Below are 25,817 nucleotides of genomic sequence, written 5' to 3'. Positions count from 1 at the left end.
TTGTCATAGCTCTGCCATCACTTCCTTATTACTGAGGTGTTGTGGTGATAAAGTGTTGTGAGAATGTCTAAAAAGATAAGAGACCATCTAAGAAATTCACAGTGCTCCCTGAAAATTAGGAAAAGGCTCATGGTACAAAGAGGCAAGAATGATGAAGTGTGATTCAGGCTCCTAAATATGCCTTTTTTGGTAAAACAAAAAAAACAAACAAACAACGACAATAACAACAAAAACAGCCAACATTAAACAAAAGAATTAGATGATACTAAATCCATACCAGAGATAAAGTTCTTATTACAGATAATAGAATTTATGTTTTGCTTTTTCCCAAGGTGGATAGGGTCAGAATAGCAGATTCCTTATTTCTGAGTTGTTACATTAAGGGTCTGGTAGACAAAGGACTTAGAAAACACTAAGGCATAAGAACTAAGGTCGAGACCTTGGAGTTAGACCTGGGTTCAATTCCAGCTCTATTCATGTGGTCATCAAACATTTCTTATGTGCCATTCACTGTTTTAGACACTGGGTATATATACAATGTTGAACAACACAGATAAGGTCCCTACTAACACGGACCTTACATTCTAATGGGGCAGACAGAATTTTTAATGGGTGAAAGATAACAGTGATATGATTGAAAGTAACTGGGGGCTACCCTAGGTTGAGTGGTCAGTATTGAACTGAGACCTGCATGATAAAAAGAAGCCAGCACTAGAAAACATCTAAGGGAAGAACATTCCAGACAGAACTAACAGCTAGAGCATAGAGGCCCTGAGGCAGACACAGGCTGAAGTTATTTTTGTTATTTTTATTATTTTTAATTTTTTTTTCTTTATTGACTTTAGAGAGAGAGGAAGGGAAAGGGAAAGAGTGATGGAAACATCGATGAGAGAAAACATCAATTGGCTGCCTCCTGCATGCCCCCTATTGGGGATTTGGCCCACAACCTGGGCATGTGCCCTGACCGGGAATTGAACCGGTGACCTCTTGGTGCATGGATTGATGCTCAACCACTGAGCCACATTGGCCAGGCAAGTTTTTAAAGAATAGAATGAATGCTAGTGTAATTGAAGCAGAGTGAGCCAGGGAGTGAGTGAAGAGATGAGGTTGAAGAGGGTCAGCACATGTCAGGTCATGCGGTGGTCTTGTAGAAATGCAGCTAGTAATCATCATCATCATCATCATCAAGCAGAGAAGAAAAAAGGAAGTTGAAGAGTTTGAAGGATACTATACAATACCACCTGAGGCATGTGGATCTGACTAACTGGGCACAGGGGTGTCACTGTAAGATTTGAATGTTGTTTTGAAAGTGAAGCCTGAGAAGAACAATTCTTAGAGCAGAGTACAGAGTGCCCATTTTCATATATCGTTACATTTCTAGCACTTGATTTTTTTTTGTTTTCAAGTTCTCTGTTACAGCTACTGCTTTCTCTTATGCAAATACATAAGTCCAATGGGGCACTGGATATATCAAGGGTCTATTTTGAGCCTCATGTAAAGAATTTCTCTTGTATTATGTGACTAGAATTTCTACCCATGAGGGGGTATCTGAGCCATAAACCGGCTACAAAACTGGCTCTTTAGTGAAGTATAAACTTGATCTAAATGGGTGCAAGCCTAAGATGACTTTTATTTCATTTGACTCATGACACCATCAGATAAATTTACTTGGTTAGAAGTGTGGCTAATGGTTAAGTTCCTTGGGATAACATTGCTTCTAGGTTCACATGGTTTACTAACTTTATTTTTTTTTAAATAGGGACAGAAGAAATCCTATGGAAAGCCATGTGGAAGCCAAGACTGCAGTTGGGGCTGTAAGTGCTTTCATGAAAAAGGAGTGCGAGTAAGTTGCTTCTTTTATTATTGAAAGACAAATAGTCACAGGAGCTATTATCTGAAGTGTATATGTTTACTTTAGAATTAAACTGCTTAGAATTTCCTCTTCTGATGCTGTGGAACAAGCAAAGTGATGAGGGACCAGCTGGAAGAAGCTTTTATAACTAATAATAGGCAGAATTAAATTGGTCAGTCTCTGAGAGACCAGAAAGAGGTTTCCTTCGTTGACTTAATGCCAAGGTTTCCTCAAGGTTTCACCTGGAGTACTTGCAAAGGCCAGTTAGGCTGTGCAGAACCAAATTATGATATGTTTTTAGACATGTGTAAATTGTCATAGCTCATTTATATCCACGTGGTCCTTTCCTATCACTCTGGGGACCAAGTGCTCCAATTCTTATCTGCAGAGTAGGAATATGACTTGTCCAATATCAAGAGTACACAGTGGCCATAAAGTTCAAAAAAAAGAGTGATTTATAGATATTGTATTAAAACATAGGATATGTTTAAAATATTATGTAATACATTCAATGTAGTGCCCCCTACTAGCAATTCACATTTCAAATTATTGTGCAAATTGCAATGAACACAGTGCATTGATGCAGCATTTTCATCAATCCTTGTATATGCATATGTGATGAGTTACCCCAGATATTTTGTATCTCTGATTTTCCCTGACTAAACCTGCATCTTTAGTATAACTCAGGAAAGTATTCAAGGGGGCTCAATCTTTAAAAAAAAAAAAAGAAAGAAAGAAAAGAAAAAGAAATGTTTCCAGAATTTATGGCCACACTATAGAATCCATATCTTTTGACTTCCAGCATTGTATTTGCATTTTCATAACACTCAAACAAGCCTAAGAGCTTACACAGTCAAAGGAAGGTAGCATAAACAGGTAAAAAAAAACCCTCAGAAACATAGCCAAATGGGGAACAGAGTGACCATTCCACCTTCTCTTTCATCATCTTCCATTTGCAGTAAAATTAAATATCAAACTATGCCAGAATTTGGAGAATAAAAAGCCATCTCCTCATCAAAAATAACCAGACCTATTTTACATTAAAGGCATAAACTTACAGAATCATAAAATGTCTGAAAAGGAAGGTAGCTTAGTGAGCTTCTCATCTTATCCACTGATTGTACAGAGACTCTGAAAAGGCAAATGATTTCCTGGGGTCTCACAGCAAATTGATGACAATTTTGGATTATTACCTGGATCTTTTCATTTCTCCCCTATTTACTTGACCCACAGCTGCCTTCCAGGCAAGTCATGTTCACTATAGCCACCAAGACCCATGCCCTTGCTGCTGATTTACAACTAGGAAGCACTTTAGAAAAAATAATTCTACAATAAATGTATGAATACATTATTCTTTTGCTTTTTTATTAAATGTATTGGGGTTAAGAAGATTATATCCGTTTCAAGTGTATATTCCTATGATACATGATCTGTACAGGGGTGGGCAAAATAGGTTTACAGTTGTGAGTACATGAAACACAGTTTATTCTTGTATTATTTACTTGTATTACAAATGTAAACCTACTTTTTGCCAACCCTTGTATATTGCATTGTGTGCCCACCACCAAAATCATATTCCACAGTAAGTAATGAAGACAATGCAAAAGTCTCCCGTGATGCTCTTTCAGTCTCACTATTGTCTTTCTGATCTTTTTCTGTGCTTACTCAGGGATATGTACAGCTATGTATAAAAATAGTTTCATTTTCTGTTTTTCTCCTCAAAATATAATTATATGTATATAATATGTGCCTTTTTAAGGTTTTTATTATTGTTGTTTTCCACTTAAGATCATTTTATCTACCCCTTAGTTTAGTCCAGCCACTCCTCTTTTGATAAATACTTAGGTTATTATAAAGTTTTGCTATTAAAAAAAATGGTAGTGCTACAGTGGAAATCCTTGAACAGGCCATCTTGTATGCATCCCAAGCATAGATACTAAGAATCAGAATTACAAGATACAAGTGTTATAGACATTTTTAATTTTCAAACCTAATGCTCAATTACCCCACAAAGTATTCCAATTTACACTTGAATCAGCATTATAGAAGAGTGCCCATGTTTCTACACCTTTGCCAGCACTTGATATGCTTGCTAATGTGGGTGAAAAATAATCCCAATTCCCAGACTACATGTGAGTTGAAGCGTCTTTTCACATATGCATTGAATATTTGTGTTTCTTCTATGGATTTTCTGGATATATCCTTTATCTGCTTTACTAAGGGGTGATTGTTATTGACTTACTTTATAGCTGCAAAGATATTGCAAATAAAAATGACCCAAGTTGAAGCACTTGAGATTTGAAGTTTGACACAAAAAAGCATTTCCTGATTGGTTGTGTGGGTGGGAAGCAGTTGGTCAAACCCCACAGCCAGGGAAATAAGAAGCAGCTTTATACTGTTTGTTAGGTTCAGGAGCCTTTAAAAGTAAAAAACTTTAATATATCTGAGTGAAGGTTAGTCCTACACCAGGCAAATGTGACTATGATGACCTCATTGCTTAACCCCTGGCTAAGATTTTGATCTTTGAAGATGGAAGGCAACGGATTTCCTCTGCAAAGAACCCTTGTTTGGGTTCCAAACATCTGGAACCAAGTTTGGCTTCTCCTTTGAAAACATGAATGGTTGAAGGGACATCGGATGGAGAAAATAAAATACCACACATTTTTTTCCTTCAATATTTAAAATACTCAGTGTCCACACCGTTGAATGTTTCCAAAAGTTTATTTGTGAAGTCTGAAGTTTCTGAGTCAGGGTTATTGAACCAAACCAAACTGTATTTCATGAGTCAAAATCAGGGTAGTCCTATTTCCCAAGTACATCAAGAAGCTAGTGTTCATGGGGCAGATCCTGTGAACACAGATTCTTGAAGCTGCCCACAACATCAGGTCCCTTTTTGTATTCCTCCCTACCTTCCTACATTCCCAGGGCCAGGCAGGATTATTTAAACTAGCCCCAGCACTATTGACCCTGCAGGGCAGCCTCTCAGAACCCCTTTTGTGCAGATGTCAGAAAGATTTTAGACTGTTTTCTTTAGTTGAGAAGAGGGCCCAATTTGGATTTTAAGCAGTTCCTCTCAAGCTCTGCGAGCTGGGAGGGGAACTGAATGTTGGGTCATCCCTGAGATACACAGCAGCACTTGGCAGGCCTGCCTCCTTCCTTGGAGAGACATCAAGCACATAGCTTGCTAGGCAGTGTGTACTTATCCTCTGCCAAAGTCCTCTTGAACTGACTAAGACATTTACACAGCACCTAGCACTCCTGCACAACTGCAATCCAATCCTTTTTGGCTTAAGCTTTCTCTAACTGATTTCTTGAAGGTATGCTTTACCTGGTAAAAGCCATTTCCTAGTGTTGGTACACTGCTTTGGACTTTCCAAAGCGTCTTCTTCTCCCAGAGTCTGTATTAGTATCTGTGTGCTACAAATAAACTGATACTTACCCAAGATCACTAGCCTATTAATGGTTCAACTTTATTTAGCCTACATTAGGAAAATGTCAACTTTAAAAAATGTCATACCTAGTATGTTAAATAAAGGGGTTTTCCCCTGCATATTTCAATTTGGATTTAATATTTGACTTCTGTTTTCTTTTTTGAGGGTAGGTATTATTATCTAGAAGAACATTTCTTTTGAGTTTTTCTCTTCCCTGGTATTTTTTTTTTTTTTTTCCTTTTCTACCATTAAATGAACAAACCATTTCAAGTTGACATTTCTATCCCTGCACTTTTTTTCTACTGGATTTGAAAGGAGTATGCTCCATTGGTGTGTGTTTGTCTGAGTTGGGAACAGTCATGACTATTTTGTTCTGAGCCTATTATTCCTTAATACTATTTTAGGGTATTCCCTGTGTTAACAGTGTTCTGGTGTTAATATATAGCATGGCAAGCTCCTATTATCCATGCCATGTAAAGGACCATTATTACAGATAACACCAAACCACAAGGAACGTTTGGATTCTCCCTTAGATGAGGACTACTTGCCCCTGTTTTTTTTTTTTTTTTTTTAATTAATTTATTTTTGTTACAGATGTTTCTCCTTTTTCCCCCACTGATTCCCCCTTCCCCCCTCCCTGTCCTGTCCCAGCTTTGTTGTCCATATCCATTGTTCATATATACATGAATATAAGTTCTATGGTTTATCTCTCCCCCCCAACCCCTTTTCTGAGGATTTTCAGACTGTATACCACTTCCACGTCTCTGGGAGTACCCCATTCCTCAGACTGTTATGTTCATTATATTTCACAAATAAGTGAGATCATGTAATATTTGTCTTTCTCTGCTTGGCTTGTTTCGCTTAAAATAATACTTTCCAGGTCCTTCCATTTTGTCTCAAAGGATAAGAGATCTTTCTTTCTTACAGCTGCATAGTACTCCATTGTGTATATTTACCACAACTTTTTTATTCATTCGTCTACTGATGGACATTTGGGCTGTTTCCAGATCTTAGCTATTGTAAATACTGCTGCTATGAACATGGGGGTACATATATTCTTTCTGATTGGTGTTTCAGGCTTCTTGGGGTATATTCCTAGAAGTGGAATCACTGGGTCAAATGGAAATTCAATTTTTAATTTTTTGAGGTAACATCATATTGTTTTCCATAGTGGCTAGACCAGTCTGCATTCCCACCAGCAGTGTACTAGAGTCCCCTTTTCTCCACACCCTGGCCAACATTTGTTGTTTGATGATTTGTTGATGGCGGCCATTCTGACAGGTGTGAGGTGATACCTCATTGTTGTTTTAATTGCATCTCTCTAATGATTAGTGATGTTGAGCACTTTTTCATATGTCTCTTAGCCATTTGTATGTCCTGTTTGGAGAGGTGTCTATTTAGTTCCTCTGCCCATTTTTTAATTGTTGTCCCTGTTTTATAGCTTTGGGGGCTTTGTACTAGCTAGAGAGTTTATAAGGCAAGCCTGAATTTAATGTGAAACAGCCTAGGTTTCTTAATTCCTTATCTCCTGACTATATTTTGCCACTTCTTTGTCACAAAATGTGTTTCGCATGAATTCCAGGACACAGGTGCATTAACCATTAGTCCTTCAATTTACTCTCCTCCTGCAAACTGGTGTTCCCTGTGTCTGCTGACTGTTGTCATGACTACCAAGAGGCCTTACCATTTTCTTCTGAATTAGGCAATTCCTATGCACATATTTTCTTCCTTCCTATGTATCCCCAAACCCCTGCCCAACCACTACCACACACCAACATTCTTATCCTCTACTGCTTCAAAGTGAAATATCATATTGCACATCACCTCCTTGGGTGGCCAGGGCTTTCTCCAACTGCCTGCACAAAGCTTCTCCCCTTCATTGGCCTACTCACTCTTCAGCCCTCTACAAGCTGGTCTCACTGCTAACACTGATCACCACTAACTTGCTTGTTGCCAAACCCAATTAACACTTTCTATTCGTATCTTCCTTGACTTCTCTGCTGCATGAGATACATCCTTCTTTCCTGAATCTCTCTGCTCCTGAAATCAGTGTCAAAAGAGAAAGTTTGTGATTATCTTTGACTCACAATTATTCATGAATGTTCTCATCTTGGAGGAAAAAAACTTGCTGTGAGTAAAACAAAAGCACTTTGCCAACTTCCTTGCATGGATAGGCACAGAGTAAGAAGCAATTGGACAAAAGAGAGGTCAGGTTCAAAATCTCAGAGGAGTTAGGCAAAGCAGATTCACAAAGTAAGCTGTAGAAACCAGTATGGGAAAGAGTTAGGACACTTATAGCTAACAGGCTATAAGGAAATATATGAAAATAACTGCCATGGCTCTTTGCCTTCTTTTAGCAGAAAGGAATCCTCCCTAGACAGGAGACTATCATATGCTTCTCAGCAACCTAACAGCTGATCCAGGATGTGGAGGGTACAACTAGAACCATATCCATCCAAATTGGTTGGTTAGTTGATCATTCCTTTATGGAACAATTTGTAGTGCCTACTGCCTCTGCAGAGCCTAAGAAGACCTAGTTTCTGCCCATTAGGAGTTCTTAAGATTGTGGAATGCAGACAAGTCAATAGACTGCTGTAGTTCAGCATGAGAAAAATGATGAAAAGAGTAGATAACCTGAGCCTTGTAGATAGTAGAAAGCTTCATGAGGAGGTAAAGTCTGTGTTCAGTTTTAAAGGAGGAGTAAATAGAAGCAAATCAGCAGAGAAAGTGTAGGGCTAGTGATGAAAAGTATATATAAATGGACTAGCAGGTGTAAAACCTAGAACATATTTAAAAATATAGCAGGTTCTGTGAACTGTATATAGTTTACTTCATGTATATGGTTTTTTGTTTGTTTCTTTGTTTTCTGAAGGGGGAGGCTCTTAACGATGACAAATAATGTTGGAGAGGTACTAAAGGACCTTGGAGGACTTTGTAAGCATACTAGAGTTAATATTTTATTATGAATTCTATTGGAAACCATTGAAGGATTTTAAGCAATAGTTTCATAATTATATTTGTGTTTTGCCAAGATTATGACATCAGAGTGGCAAGTGGATGGGAAAGAGTGAAACTGGAGGTTAAGTGATAGTCTGGAGGCTACTATGATAGCTTATGTAAGAAATTATACAGGTCTGGGTTGGAGAAATAGGTATGGAATAAAGTAGGTATGGATTTAAGCTCTATTTATGAAGATAAGTGGACAGAATTTAATGATGAATTAGAGATGATTGTGGGGAAAGGAAACAGAAGACAAGAATGACTTTCAGGTTCCTGGCTTGAGCAATGGAATACTTAGTGGTGACATTTGCTGAGATGGGGAAGAGATAAGTAGGCTGTGGGAAGGAACACATCTGGTGGAGGTTGATGGCTGAATTCTGTATAAGACATGTTTATGGTGCCAGTGAAAATCCAAGCAGAGATGTCCAGCAAGAAATTGATAATGCTGCCCGGAAGCTAAGGAGAAAGGTTTGAGCCAGAGATGGAGATTTAATATTTATGATTGTTTGGGTGGTAGCTTAAATCCCTGGAATGTGGGAAAACACACTGTGGGAGACCTACAATGAGAAGAGAAGTGAGATGAGAACAGAACCCTGGGGAGTCCCATCAAAGTAGGAAAACAACTAAGAGAGAATAGCATTATGAAGTCCATAATTAAATCCAGCACTACAAACTCTTTCATGAAGGACTGATCAACTAACCGGCCAGTGTGGATGGATATAGTTCCAGTCGTACTCTCTACATCCTAGATCAGCTGTTATGTTGCTGAGAAGCAAATGAGAGTTTCCTATCTAGGGAGGATTCTTTTCTGCTAAAAGGCGGCAGAAATATGGCAATTATTTGAATATATTTCTTTATATCCTGTTAGCTGTGAGGGTCCTAGCTCTCTCCAACACTCTGGTTTCTACAGCTTACTTTGTGAATCTTTTTTGCCTAACTCCTCTGAGGTTTTGAACCTGACCTCCTCTTTTGTCCAATTGCTTCTTACTCTGTGCCTATCCATGCAAGGGAGTTGGCAAAATGCTTTTGTTTTACTCGCAGCAAGGAGACAAAGAACCAAATTAAAAAATGGGCAGAGGAAATCCCCATCAAAATACCAACGACATATTTCATAGAACTAGAACAAATACTTCAAAAGTTCATATGGAACCAAAAAAGACCCCGAATAGCCACAGCAATCTTGAAAAAGAAGAACAAAGTTGGATGGATCACATTACCAGATATCAGGTTATACTACAAAGCGACTGTAACCAAAACAGCCTGGTACTGGCACAAGAACAGGCATATAGACCAGTGGAACAGAACTGAAAACCCAGAAATGGACCCAAGGCAATACGCTCAATTAATATTTGACAAAGGTGGCAAGAGCATACAGTGGAGTAAAGACAGCCTCTTTAATAAATGGTGTTGGGAAAATTGGACAGCTACATGCAAAAAAATGAAACTCGACCATCAACTTACACCATACACAAAAATAAACTCAAAATGGATAAAAGACTTAAATGTGACCCGTGAATCCATAAAAATTCTAGAAGAAAATGTAGGCAACAAAATTTCGGACATCATACGGAGCAGAATTTTCACTGATACATCACCTAAGGCAACAGAAATAAAGGAGAAAATGAACACATGGGACTACATCAAACTAAAAAGCTTCTGCACAGCAAAAGAAACGATCATCAAAATGGAAAGGCAACCCACTGTATGGGAGAACATCATTGCCAATGATGTATCAGATAAGGGGTTAATTTCCAATATATACAGAGAGCTCACACAACTCCACAAAAGGAAGACAAAGAACCCAATTAAAAAATGGGCAGAGGAGCTGAATAGACACCTCTCCAAACAGGACATACAAATGGCCAAGAGACATATGAAGAAATGCTCAACATCACTAATCATCCGAGAGATGCAAATTAAAACAACAATGAGGTATCACCTCACACCTGTCAGAATGGCCGCCATCAACAAATCATCAAACAACAAGTGTTGGCGAGGGTGTGGAGAAAAGGGAACTCTAATACACTGCTGGTGGGAATGCAGACTGGTGCAGCCGCTATGGAAAACAATATGGTGCTACCTCAAAAAATTAAAAATTGAACTTCCATTTGACCCAGTGATCCCACTGCTGGGAATATACCCTAAGAAGCCTGAAACACCAATCAGGAAGAATATATGTACCCCCATGTTCATAGCAGCACTATTTACAATAGCTAAGATCTGGAAACAGCCCAAGTGTCCACCAGTAGACGAATGGATCAAAAAGCTGTGGTACATATACACAATGGAGTACTATGCAGCGGTAAGAAAGAAAGATCTCTTATCCTTTGAGACGACATGGAGGGACCTGGAAAGTATTATCCTAAGTGAAAGAAGCCAAGCAGAAAAAGACAAATACCACATGATCTCACTTATATACGGAATATAATGAACATAACAGTCTGAGGAATACAGTAGACCCAGACACATGGAAGTAGGGCACAGACTGACATCCCTCAGAAGAGGGGATGGGGGGTGGGGGGGTGGGAAGAGATAAACCACAGAACTTATATGCATGTATGCATGACCAATGGACATGGACAACTAAGCCGGGGACAGGGTGGAGGGGGTGGGGTGGGGGGTGCCAATGGGGTAAAAAGGTGAAATATCTGTAACAAAAAAATAAATAAATAAATAAAATTAAAAAAAAAAAAAAAATGGGCAGAGGAGCTAAATAGACACCTCTCCGAACAGGACATAAAAATGGCCAAGAAACATAAAGAAATGCTCAACTAAATAGATACCTCTCCAAACAGGACATACAAATGGCCAAGAGACATATGAAGAAATGCTCAACATCACTAATCATCAGAGAGATGCAAATTAAAACAATAGTGAGGTATCACCTCACACCTGTGAGAATGGCCGTCATCAACAAATCATCAAACAAATGTTGGTGAGGGTGTGGAGAAAAGGGGACTCTAGTACACTGCTGGTGGGAGTGCAGACTGGTGCAGCCACTATGGAAAACAATATGGTGTTACCTCAAAAAATTAAAAATTGAACTGCCATTTGACCCAGTGATCCCACTTCTAGGAATATATCCCATGAAGCCTGAAACACCAATCAGAAAGAATATATGTACCCCTATGTTCATAGCAGCACTATTTCCAAGAGCTAAGTGTGCATCAGTAGACGAATGGATAAAAAAGTTGTGGTACATATACACAATGAAGTACTATGCAGCTGTAAGAAAGAAAGATCTCTTATCCTTTGAGACGAAATGGAAGGACCTGGAAAGTATTATCCTAAGCGAAACAAGCCAAACAGAGAAAGACGAGTATTATATGATCTCACTTATTTGTAATATAATGAACATAACAGTCTGAATCATATGATCTCACTTATTTGTAATATAATGAACATAACAGTCCAAGGAACAAGGTAGACCTAGAAACATGAAAGTAGGGGACAGACTATCAACGCTCAGAAGGGGGGGTGGGAATCAACCACAGAAGTTTAATGCATGTACACATAACCGATGGACAAGGACAACAAAGCTGGGGATGGGGTGGGGAGTAGGGAGGATGGTGTCAATGGGGAAAAAAGGAGAAACATCTGTAACAAAAATAAATTGAAAAATAAATAAATTTTTTAAAAAAGAGGAGCCAAGCAGCTGGAGGAGAAGATATATACGCAGGTGTGGAGTCAAGAGTACTTCTTTAGATATTTGGAAACATAAGTACCATGTTTTGAGCTTTAACAACTGGATGATATTGTGCTGGTGATTTTTCTTCTCAGAATGCAGTGTACCCATAAGTAAAATGAAGAGTTTGGGCTGGATGATCTTGAAGAACACACCAGTTCTGATTACTTAAGTCAGGCTTCGTGTTACTGTACCATGATAGCTCCTTGCCCCTAGAGTATCTTATCATGCTTTCTAGTGTTGCAGTGAGATGTGGAGGGCAATGTTTCACAGTGTTCTACCCTCTGGAGTGGTGTCTTGGTAGCTGCCTCAGACATAAATCACTTGCTGTTGCTTCTTTACTGCTGATGTTGGAAGTTCCTAACAGCTAAAGTCCTAATAGGTCCTGCCTTCCTGCAGGAATATGGAGTGCTCTCTGTCCTTCGTCATGGTTGGTATGATTTTAAAAGAATTATAAGGATATCTCCTCATCACCCATACTTCCAAAATAATCTGTCTTGCTTTGCCTGGGAATTATTTTTCTACTGTCCTAGTTTTAGAGACCCGTTCTTCAGGTTTAGCATTGTCTTATCCTTGCATTGATTGAATAATATTCATGTGCCTCTCTGATGAGAAGAAGCAGGCTCACTCTGCATACCTGGGAAGGAATTGTATGCACAAATCTTTAGGGAAAGCTGTTTTCCTTGTATTGGCCCTGCTTATCCATATGTCCGAGACATTGGATATCAGGATATGGGTGAGCAAGCATCTTGTATGCCAACATGTGACATATCCTCTCCTCTTAGAGTCTGCCTTAGAGTCTCACCAGCTATTTATGCCTTTCATCTTCCTGTTTTCTCTTTCCTCCTGGTGTCTTTCTCTTTCCAAGCTTCCCTCCCTCTTGCTGCAGCACTTCTAGCTCTCTATCCCTCATTTTCATTTATCCCATCAGGGCCTCCTCACCCAGTTTCCCCCCCTAGTGTCACTAGTCCCCTTTTTTGCCATTTATCAGCAGGCATGAAACTATAGCAACAGGATATTGGAAAGAGTTCCTGTGATGTACTTTACAGAAATATCATACTTATCCAGAAATCCTAAATCTCAGAGCCTGGATCAATGGTCTTCAAAAATGGGAGTGAGAGGGGTGGCCATAGTAGCACATGTGAGTCAATCCATTAGCGTATAAAAGAAAATATTACAACTTCTATTTCCATTTAAATTGAGAAAATCTAGAAATGCATTAATATTTGGACTCATTTTTTAAATTTATATAAAGTGTTTCAAACAGTGCAAAGTACACCGAGTGCTATGTAAAAACAATAGTTATTATTATAACTAATTAATTATTAATAATTACTATTATTAAGCCTTTCAAATATGTAATATACATATTGTCACTGGCGCCTTCACCAGGTGGGTCTGTCTTTGGATTTCTTTTTACATATTCTTTGTAAGGTATTCTGGGATAAAAGTGGGAGCTCACAATATGGAAGGGATGACCCTGAGGCCCTCATTATTTTTTCTGTATATATACCAGAGACGTTGCTATTTCCTTCATCCCAGTTAAGTGGACTCATAGATTATATTATCTAACTGCATTAACCCTCACAAAATAGACAAGTGACTTAAGAAGATTCCTGCAAATAAACCATGTATTGAAGATAATACTTATAATACAAGCATATGAAAATAGCAGTGCTTACATTTCCTCTACTCCTAGAGTTTTCCATCGACCTCATTATGAGGCAAAAATCACAACAATCTAATTATACCTGACAAGAAGTTGGCAAAAGGGAATGCAAAAATAATCAAGATTATATGAAATATGGATTTACATTCATTCTAAATAATGAAAGATCTTGCCTTAAATGTATAGTGTGCCTTTAAATATTAGCTAATAATATAATAAAGCTATCATGATTAACAAGACATTTGATATGTTATTTATTTCATCTTTATCTCATCCTTTTAAATGTAGATTTATTGTGTGTGCTTCATAATATATGTAGGTACATATATGTTGAGTAAGACATATATATAATTCACATACACATACACATACATATATGTATATATGGTATGCTCAAATTCTTTTTAACTAAAAAGTGTGTCCAATAAAAAAATATTTGAAGACCACTACCCTAGACCATATTTAAATAGATGGAGACCCATAAACAGAGGCAAAAAAACTTTGAAGAAGAGAAAAATAACTATTTCTAAATATCTTGCTCTTTCCCTATAGAATAGCCATGCCACCAACTTTGGAGTGTTACCTTGACAACTTCATATAAAATTAAGCAATGAGGCTTTCAGAAGCTGGGAGAAGTGAGACATTTAAAAATCATAAAATCTGAAGCTTGGGAGGTTGGATCTTAGCCCAAGAGGCATATATAGTTTATAAAAGGCTTTCCCAACATGCTTGTGAATGCTCTTTCCCTTGCTTGAAATATGAAAACACTTAGAAGAATTCATTAAGAGAGGTTAAGATACTTTCCCAAGGTCCTATGTCGGTGGCATAGCAGAGATTTGAACCAAATATTCATGCCCCCTACTCACTGTTCTTCCTACCATGTCAAATGTGCTCTTAATCCCATGGTCATAATCAGCGAAACTCATTGTGGTTGGGTTGTTGTGAATGGAGGAATACTTGTAGTGAAGAAAATATGCTAAGAAGATGTAGACCAGATATCAATAAATCCTTCCTCTTTCCCAGTGAGAAGTAACTTCTCGCTTGCTGTGTAGCATCTGTTTATATCCCTGTTCATTTGTATTTGTTCTTTTAATCTTCACCCGAGGATATTTTTCCATTTATCTTCAGATAGAATGGGGAAGGAGGGAGAGAAAGGGAGAGAGAGAGAGAGAGAGAGAGAGAGAGAGAGAGAGAGAGAGAGAGAAAGAAACATTGATGTAAGAGAGACACATAGATTGGTTGCCTCCCACATGACCCTGACCAGGGCCAGGGATGAACCGCAGCCAAGGTACATGCCCTTGACAGGAATCGAACCCGTGACTCTTTGGTCTGCAGGCGGATGCTCTAACCACTGAGTAACTGGCCAGAGCTTGTTTTTTTTTTTTTTTTTTTTTTTTTAATGTTTCCCTAATATTCATGTCTTTTAAGAGTTAAAGAAATGAAATCCATTCATATGGAAGGGCCACTTTTCATCTGATTATAAGTTTTGTGAGGAGTTACATCCATTTTTTTATAGCTCTGATTCAGGTATGTTCCTTTATGTAGGCCACTCACTGTATGGAACTCCACTGCAACTGAGTTAGAATTGCATGTAGATGAACTTACCAAGTATATGTCAGGAAAGTAATTTGGTGTCTATTCTGAGAAGACTTATTTTAATGGAAGTCTTCCAAAAATGTTTAACAAAATTAATTTCATGGTGTTTCTCTTATGCTATAGTATGTGTTGGTGGGGAAAAATGTGCATTGCTTTGCAGAAATTTGCATCACTATCATCTTTTCAAAAAAATTTTTATTTTAACAAGTGAGGTACATGGCCAATTATTTAATGACCACCTTTACTTAAGAGGTACAGGTCCTAGTCTAGGCTCTGTATTTTGTTTTTTTTATTGCATTGTGTGAGGTTCAAACCCACTAGACAAACATTTTAAAAAGTACTCTGGCGGCTATATATTGGTGCAGTAACTGTGAGGATGCAAACATGATACAAGTGCTGGATTTATAATTATGGAGACCACACACAAACACACATACACACACAACACAAACAAACACACACACAGCAGTGCTGAACTGCACAGGACTGCATCTGGATTGAAATTTTGAATGGAAGAGCACTGTCTTCAAAAGGAGATGTTGGTATGGACTAGAGTGACTAAGCAACTTTTTAAAAAAATATTATGACAACAAAAACTGGGAATCAGAGAAAAGATGGCAGAGGGCAGGACCAGAAGGAGAGTGAGTGTGTGAGAGAGTGAGCTAGTGTGTGAGAGAGCGTGAGTGGACATGAAGGTGGATGACCAAACCCAAGCAGTGCAGAGACACAGAGCAGAAAATTCCTGTGCTATGGACAGGAGCAGCCAGCTACCTGGGTAAGCAGCCCTTCAGGGCATTTCTCTCTGCTCTGTGGGGAGGTCCCACCATTTTAGAAGATCCTGGGTCTTCCCTGGGAGGAGGGTGTGGGAGCAGCTAGGGCCCAGCACCTGAGCCTACCAGCACACCTGCCACCATGGGACCAGTGGACACTCTGTGCCAACACAGACCTGTGCACAGTAGTGGAGTTGCCAACGTGCCAGTTGTGGAAGCTTGGGACAGCCTGGAGCCCAGTACCATCCCGCATAGTAGCAGCCCAAACAGAGTCCAGATATACCCTCAGCAACAGAGGGTGGGGAGCAGACATCCATCCCCAGGCAACAGAAGCACAGGCCAAGAGCTGAGACCCATCCCCAAAATCTAAAGCAAAAGCTGAGCAGGAGTTGAGCCCCACAGGGCAGCAGCACTCCCCAGCCACCAGCAGCGGGACCTGGGGCTCCACAGAGGCCTGTGCAGTCAAGTAGCCCACAAGAGCAGTGGGAAGCCCGAGCCTGTGAGAGACTGGTGCTATCCAGCTGCCCGCCCATGGGACCTGCAAGGTGTGGGGGCACCAGAGAGGGCTGTGCGAACTGGCAGGAACTGTGGGATCCAGTTAACCCCAGGACCTGCAGGGTGCTGAAGCACCAGAGAGGCCTGTGTGACCCAGCAGCCCATAACATAGGCATAGAGTCAGGTCCCCAAAGAGACTGTGTGATCCAGTTACCCGTGGGACCTGCAGGGTGCAGGGGCACCAGAGAAGCCGGTGCAACCCAGCTGTGCATAAGATAGGCATAGAGGATGTGAAAATGGAGGCGGAGTGAATAGAAGCTACACAGATGATCTTTCAGGACCTAACAGGAATTACATCTAAAATAAACACAAATCCTCGGGAAAAAAGCAACAGAAAAGCAGCAGGACAGGACCATATAACCAGGGACACTGTTAGGATATGTGAAGGTGTGAGAGGGTGGAAGGCTTGGAGCCCATGGACAGCAGCAGTCTTAGCTGTGAGCTGTGTCCTTGGGAATAAAGACCAAGCCCGCTCGACAACCCAGATAGCCAGGACAGAGGACTAAATTAGCAACAGCCACTCACCTGGGTGCTACAGAAGAGAGAGGGTGGACTGCGCTGGAACTCTGTGGAGACACCAGGGATTTGGAGGACACTCAGAGTTTTTCCTGAATTGTGGCCACAAAGGATGGTGGCCAGTGTGCTCCTTCCCTGAGCTGTGGGGGAAAGCAGCAGCCCCCCCACATGGAGATTCAGACTTTCCCAGGTGAGGTAAAGAAATAAAAATTGAGGCTCATTAACAACCAGCATCTATCCCCCACTCTGGAAATACTCTTAGGCAGAACACCAGGGTGACATTCCAAGGCACTGAGTAATTGAGACTACTAGCCACCAGGAAAGAGGGAGAGGATACTTGAACCTTATCTGGGCTTGCATATCTACCCAGAAAGGAAGACTTGACAGTGGTGTTTAACTTGGGCTCACCCAGGCTCATCCGAACTCAGAAAAGGGAGCCACAAACAGCAGAACACCAATACCCACAGGGAAAATTTGGCAGGCTCCAAAACACACTGAGATAGCCAAAATGGTGAAACAAAGAAACAAACACCAAAAGAAAGAACAAGAGAACTTTATCGAAGATGAGGTCAATGAAATGCAGCTAAGAAAATTATCAGAGGTAGAGACCAGAGCTATGATCTTGAGGAAGCTCAACAGCATGTGTAAGACATCAGCACCATGAGTAAAGATATAGAAACATTGAAAACCAACTAACTGGAAATGAAGAATGACATAGCAGAAATAAAGAACACATTGGAAAGAATAACTAGCAAAGTAGAGGAAGTTGAGGACCAGATCAGTGAATTAGAAGTTAGGGTATATAAAATCAACCAATCAGAAAACCAAAAGGAAGCCCTGGCCAGTTTGGCTCAGCGGTTAGAGCGTCGGCCTGTGGTCCGGAGAGACCCGGGTTTGGTTCCCGCTAAGGGCATGTACCTTGGTTGCAGTTTGTCCCCGGCCCTGGTTGGGTCGTGTGGGTGGCAGCCACTCGATGTGTCCCTTTCATGTCGATGTTTCTCTCTCTCTCTCTCTCCCTCTAACTCTATCTGAACAAAATATCGAAAAATGTCCTCGGGTGAGGATAAAAAATAATAATAATAATAATAATAATAACAATAATAATAAAGAAAACCAAAAGGAAAAAAAATAATTAAAAAACAGGAAGATAGCTTAAGAGAACTGTGGCACAACTGGAAAAGCAACAACATTTGCATCCTAGGAGTACCCGAAGAAGAAGAAAATGGGCAAGGGTTAGAGGATGTATTTGAAGAAATAATGACAGAAAACTCTCCTATCTTGGTGAAGGAACAAGGCATTCAAGTCCAAGAAGCAAAGAGAGTCCAAAGTAAGAAGAACCCAAACAAGCCCACACCAAGACACATAGTAATTAAACTGCCAAAAATTAAAGATAAAGAGAGACTCCTAAAGGCAGCAAGAGAGAAGCAACAGGTTACCTACAAAGGAAACCCCATAGGGATCTAAGCTGACTTCTCAACAGAAACACTACAGGCCAGAAGGGAGTGGCATGAAGTAATCAAGGTCATGATAAACAAGGATCTGAATCCAAGACTGCTCTATCCAGTAAGGCTATCATTCAAAATAGAAGGTCAAATAAAGAGCTTTCCATACAAAAAAAAAAAAAAAGGCTAAGGAAATATATTAACACAAATCCAGACTAGCTGACAGGATAAGAAAGCATGACTCACATATATGTTGTTTACAAGAAACCCACCTCACAACAAAACACTCACAAGTTGAAAGACTCATAGGTTGAAAGTGAAGGGATGGAAAGAAATCTTTCAAGCAAATGGAAAGCAAAAAAAACAAAAAAAACCTGGAGTAGCGATACTCAAAACTGATAAAGTAGATTTCAAAATGAAGGCCTAACTAGAGACAAAGAAGGCCGCTACATAATATTGAAAGGATCTATCCAACAGGAAGATATAACTTTGGTAAACACATATGTACCCAATTTAGGAGCATCAACATATATTAAAAATATTTTGGAGGACTTCAAAGGAGAAATTGACAACAACACAATCATAGCAGGGGACTTCAATACCCCGCTGAAATCACTGGCTAGATCCTCTACACAAAAAATTAACAAGGAAACACAGACTCTAAATGAAGTGCTAGATCAAATGGACTCAATAGATATCTACAGAGAATTACATCCCAAAACCACAGAATTCACATTCTTCTCAAGTGCACATGGGACATTTTCAAAGACAGACCATATTTTAGGACAGAAACTAAGTCTCTACAAGTTCAAGATGATTAAAATTATATCAAGCATCTTCTCAGATCACAATGGCATGAAACTAGAAATCAATTGCAACAAGAACATGCAAAGACATTTGAAAACATGGAGGCTAAATAGCATGTTAGTGAACAATGAACGGGTTACCATGAAGATCCAAGAAGAATTTAAAAACTTCCTGGAAACCAATGAAAATGAAAACACAACACAAAATCTATTGGATGCAGTGAAAGCAGTTCTGCAAGAGAAGTTCTTAGCACTACAGGCCTACCTCAAGAAGCAAGAAAAATCTCTAATAGACTATCTAACCTCACAACTTAAAGAACTAGAAAGCAAACAGAAAGAAAACCACAGAGCAAGTAGAAGGAAGGAAACAGTAAAGATCAGAGCAAAAATAAATGACATGGAGACCAAAAAAAAGAATTCAAAGGATCAATGAAACAAAGAGCTGGTTTGTTGAAAAGATAAACAAGATTGATGGACCATTAGCTAGACTCACCAAGAAACAAAGAGAGAGAACCCAAATACACAAAATCAGAAATGAAAGAGGAGAAATAATAACTGATACCACAGAAATACAAAGGATTGTGAATAGATACTATGAACAATTATATGGCAACAAATTTGACAATCTAAGTGAAATGGACCACTTTCTAGAAAGGCAGTCTCCCAAAACTGAACCAGGAAGAGATAGAAAACTTGAACAGACCGATAACAAGAAACAAAACTGAAGATGTAATCAAGACTCTAACAGCACACAAAAGTCCAGGCCCAGATGGCTTCACGGGGAAATTTTTTCCAACATTCAAAGAAAACTAATACCCATTCTCTTCAAACTATTTCAGAAAATTCAATAAGAAGAAAGACTTCTAAACTTGCTTTGTGAGGCCAGCATAATTCTAATTTCTAAACCAGAAAAAGACACTACAAAGAAACAAAACTACAGACCAATATCCCTGATGAACATAGATGCCAAAATCCTGAACAAAATACTAGCATATCGAATCCAGCAATACATCAAAAAAATTATTTGCCATTACCAAGTGGGATTCATCCATCCCAGGGTTGCAAGGATGGTACAATATTCGCAAATCAATAAATGTGATACACCACATAAACAAAAGGAATCATAAAAATCATAAGATCATATCAATAGACACTGAAAAAGCATTCAACAAAATCCAGCACACATTTCCGAAAAAAAATGCTCAGCAATCTGGGAATAGAAGAATCATATCTCAACATAATAAAGGTCATATGAAAGAACCAACATCAGACTCAATGGGCAAACACTAACAGCATTTCCCTTAAGAACAGGAACAAGACAAGGATGCCCCCTTTCGCTACTCTTATTTAACATTGTACTGGAAGTCTTAGCCACAGCAATCAGACAGGAAGAAAAAATAAAAGAGATCCAAATGGGAAAGGAGGAAGTGAAACTGTCATTATTCACAGATAACATGATTCTATATGTAAAAAACCCCAAAGACTCCATCAAAAATTTACTAGACTCAATACATGAATTTGGCAAAGTAGCAGGATAGAAAATTAACGTTAGGAAATCGATGGCATTCTTATACACCAATGATGAACTCACAGAAAGAGAAACTAAAAGAAAAATCCCATTTACCATTGTGGCAAAAAAGTTAAGATACCTAGGAATAAACTTAACCAAAAAAATAAAGGACCTATTCGCAGAAAACTACAGGTCATTTAAAAGAGAAATAGAAGAAGATATAAAAAAGTGGAAGCACATACCTTGTTCATGGATTGGAAGAATTAACATCATAAAAATGTCCATATTACCCAAAGCAATCTATAGATTCAATGCAATCCCCTTCAAAATACCAATGACATACTTCACAGAACTAGAACAAATACTTCAAAAGTTCATATGAAACCAAAAAAGACCTTGAATAGCCACAGCAATCTTGAGAAAGAAGAAAAGCGTTGGAGGGATCACATTACCAGATTTCAGGTTATACTACAAAGCCACTGTAATCAAAACAACCTGGTACTGGCACAAGAACAGGCATATAAACCAGTGGAACAGAACAGAGGACCCAGGAATGTACCCAAGGCAATATGCTCAATTAATATTTGACAAAGTTGGCAAGAGCATACAGTGGAGTAAAGGTAGCCTCTTTAATAAATGGTACTGGAAATTGCACAGCTACATGCAAAAAAAATGAAACTAGACCATCAACTTACACCATAAACAAGAATAAACTCAAAATGGATAAAAGACTTAAATGTGACTCATGAATCCATAACAATCTTAGGAAAAAAACTGTAGGTAACAAAATTTCAGATATCATACACAGCAGAATTTTCACTGATTCATCACCTAAGGCAACAGAAACAAAGGAGAGAATGAACACATGGGACTACATCAAACTCAAAAGCTTCTGCACAGCAAAAGAAACAATCATCAAAATGGAAAGGCAGCCCACTTTATGGGAGACCATAATTGCCAATGATATATCAGATAAGGGGTTAATTTCCAATATATAGAGAGTGCTCATACAAGTCAACAAAAGGAATACAAAGAACCCAATTAAAAAGTGGGCAGTGGAACTAAATTGACACCTCTCCAAACAGGACGTACAAATGGCTAAAAGACATATGAAGAAATGCTCAACATCACTAATCATCAGAGAGACGCAAATTAAAACAACAATGAGGTATCACCTCACACCTGTCAGAATGGCCGCCATCAACAAATCATCAAACAACAAGTGTTGGCGAGGGTGTGGAGAAAAGGGGACTCTAGTACACTGCTGGAGGGAATGCAGACTGGTGCAGCCACTATGGAAAACCCACGAAGCCTGTAACACCAATCAGAAAGAATATATGTACCCCCATGTTCATAGCAGCACTATTTACAGTAGCTGAGATCTGGAAACAGCCCAAGTGTCCATCAGTAGACAACTGGATAAAAAGCTGTGGTACATATACACAATAGAGTACTATGCAGCTGTAAGAAAGAAAGATCTCTTATCCTTTGAGATGACATGGAGGAACCTGGAAAGTATTATCCTAAGTGAAACAAACCAAGCAGAAAAAGGTAAATACCACATGATCTCACTTATAAATGTAAATAATGAATTTAACAGTCTGAGGAATAGGGTAGACCCAGAAATACGGAAGGAGAGTACGGACTGACAACCCTCAGAAGAGGGGGTAGTGGGGCGTGGGACGAGATAAACCACAGAAGTTATATGCATGTATGCATAACCAATGGACATGGACAACAAAGCTGGGGACTGGGCGGGGAGGATGGGGAGAAGGGTGTCAATGGGGTAAAAAAGGGAAACATCTGTAACAAAAATAAAATTTACAAATATAAATAAATAAAAATCTGGTTTCTTTTGCTAACTATGAAAAAGAAATTTAAGAAAATAAAATAAAAAGAAGATAAAATGTAAAAAAATAATGTAAGAAAGAAAAGTACAGGCCAATATCCCTGATGAACATAGATGCCAAAATTCTGAACAAAATACTAACAAATCGAATCCAGCTATACATCAAAAAAATTATGCACCATGACCAAGTGGGATTCATCCATCTCATGGTTGCAAGGATAGTACAATATTCACAAATCAATAAATGTGATACACCACATAAACCAAATGAAAGATAAAATCATTTGATCATATCAGTAGACACTGATAAAGCATTCGACAAAATCCAGCACCCATATCTGATAAAAACACTCAGAAATCTGGGAATAGAGGGATCATATCTCGACATAATAAAGACCATATATGAAAGACCTACAGCCAACATCATACTCAATGAGCACAAATTAAAAGCATTTCCCTTAAGAACAGGAACAAGGCAAGGATGCCCATTTTTACCACTCTTTTTTAATATAGTACCGGAAGTCTTAGCTACAACAATCAGACAGGAGGAAAAAATAAAAGGGATCCAAATTGGAATTAGGAAGTGAAACTGTCATTATTCACAGATGACATGATACTATATGTAGAAAACCCCAAAGACTTTATCAAAAATTTATGAGACTTAATAAATGAATTTGGTAAAGTAGCAGGATACAAAATTAATGGCAAGAAATCGATGGCATTCTTATATACCAATGATGAACTCACAGAAAGAGAAACTAAAAAAAACAATACTATTTACCACAGCAGCAAAAAATTAAGATACCTAGAAATAAATTTAACCAAAGAACTAAAGGACCTATTCACAGAAAACTACAGGTCATTGAAAAAAGAAATAGAGGAAGATATAAAAAGTGGAAGCCCATACCTTGTTCATGGATTGGAAGAATCAATATCATTAAAATGTCCATACTACCCAAAGCAATGTATAAATTCAATGCAATCCCCATCCAAATACCAACAACATACTTCACAGAACTAGAACAAATACTTCAAAAGTTCATATGGAATGAAAAAAGATCCCGAATAGCCACAGCAATCTTGAAAAAGAAGAACAAAGTTTGATGGATCACATTACCAGATTTCAGGTTATACTACAAAGCCACTGTAATCAAAACAGCCTGGTACTGGCACAAGAACAGGCAAATAGATCCGTGGAACAGAACAGAGAATCTGGAAATGGACCCAAAGCAGTATGCTCAATTAATATTTGACAAAGGTGGCAAGAGTTACCTAATATAGTGATTTGATGATGAGGGTCTGTGTTTGTTTTAAGAGAATTTGTCACCTTTCATTAGGTGCAAAATGGTGCTAATTCTTTTCCTTCACATCCCTGTAATTCCTTAGAAACCAGTATCGTCATTGGTTAGTCCATACTGATCCCAACTGAGGAAAATTCACTGAAACCCAAGTGGAATCAGCATCACTGAGGTGACCCTGTCTTGATTATAGAGAAGACAGCGAGATGCTTCTCTCCATGAGACGCTAAAAGTTCCTGCATTTACTAAGTGCCCAGTGAGAAAACCAACTCAGTGAGTTCTGAAAGAGCATATGTTTCCTATTTGACACATTTTGTTGTAGAAATTATGAGTGAAAGGTAGGGTTTGGGGAATCATGAAAGAAGGAAGTAATTGTTTTACATAAAACAGATTTTAAATTTGGTCAATGGAGAAATCTGCAGAGTACCTTAGAATTGTGCCCTTATCCTGAATTACCTGCTGTGACCATAGCAGACAGACTCTTACTGTGCGCTTGGCTAAGCACTTGGCTTTGCTGTGACAGCTTTTATACTCTGTATCCTTAGCTTTACAAGCTTAGTTTTAATATTCAATTTTTGAAAAATAAAGAAAAAATTTCATTTATTTGGACTCAAGGGAGATTAACATATATGGGTTTGGTTATCGTCCATATCAAAGAAACCATGGTGTCTGTCCCTGTACATGTCTTTGCTAGTTCAATAATTGTAGTGACTTGGCATTCCACTGTTTTTGTTGGGTTGCTACTTGGAGCTGACACCAATCAGTGATCGTTGTCCCCTTCACATGTTACTGAGGGATTGCCAGTAAAGCTATGTACAAAGGAGGAAGCTGTGGAGAAACATGCTGTGGGGGCCCAGGATGGAATGAGGGTTAACCAGGGTTCAGAAGCCAGGTTTTTTCAGAGAGAGACAAAAAAAACAAAAAGAAAAAAAAAAAACAAATAAAGGGAAGAGACAGGTCTGAACAGGCTTCCCAGACAGGGCCCCTTTGCTGTAAGAACAGAGCCTTAAACTTCACAAAGCTCTGGGAGGGACAGGAGCCAGAGGTTAGACATAGTCTTTGCAAGTCAGTTGAAGAGTTATTAACTGAGCATACATAGAGAAAAAAGCCACAGATGTCCATTTAGAGAAATATTTATTATTCTTAAAACCCATTCAGTACTCTGTGAACTCAGAAATATACCTAAACCTGTATGTCCAAACAGATACTAATATTGATCCCCACAAACCCCAAAGGTGCCACCCTCACACAGATAGAAACATACAGACTCAAAGAGCCTCACCAGCACAAAAACACCTGAAGTTCCATGATGCCTAACATAGGCATGGTTTTGAGGAGTTTAGTGACCTGACATTCTTGGAAGTGGTGGCCTATGGCTCCAGTGATTGGCACCAGAGTAAGGCAAACTGACAACTCTCTGAGTTTGACCTTCCAAATCTAGACCACACTTAGCTACAGCTATAAAAACAGGATAGAAACTTTCTTCTCCCTCCCTCATAAAATGAGGAGCCTGACTTGAAGTCCTCCAAAGTCCCTTGGAGGAACCAGACAGTACAGTGTTACAGAGTCCCACCAAGGCCCCTGCCTCCCTCCTTTCCCCCAGGCTCCTTTACAACTTAATGCCAAACCACCCCCAGGCCCACAGTTTGACCAGCCCCTACAGAGACTCTTTCAGTCCCAGCTTCCCTGATTCCTGAGGGGAACTTGATCCAACCCAGAGGTCATCACAGGCTCACCACATCATCCCCAGAAGTCCCCCTCAGGAGCCCCAAACACAGTGCCCACTCCCACCCCAACCAGACCTAAGGCACTTGGCCAGTGGGGGTCTCTGAGGGGCC

The 25,817-nt window shown here is 39.2% G+C and overlaps 1 protein-coding gene across 1 annotated transcript in view; it reads left to right on the top strand.

The window, feature by feature from the left end:
• Positions 1-25,817, top strand: part of COL4A6 (collagen type IV alpha 6 chain) — a 438,122-nt gene that overhangs the window by 229,436 nt on the left and 182,869 nt on the right. Inside the window, exon 3 of the mRNA XM_036271343.1 lies at positions 1,760-1,843. Coding sequence (XP_036127236.1) covers positions 1,760-1,843 — 84 coding nt within the window. The remainder of the gene's footprint in view (positions 1-1,759; positions 1,844-25,817) is intronic.

This window comes from Molossus molossus, unplaced genomic scaffold, assembly GCF_014108415.1.
Source record: "Molossus molossus isolate mMolMol1 unplaced genomic scaffold, mMolMol1.p scaffold_m16_p_2, whole genome shotgun sequence".
Taxonomy (NCBI): Eukaryota; Metazoa; Chordata; class Mammalia; order Chiroptera; family Molossidae; genus Molossus; species Molossus molossus.
Note: the sequence above shows the minus strand (reverse complement) of the source record. Positions and strands in the feature narration are given on the sequence as shown.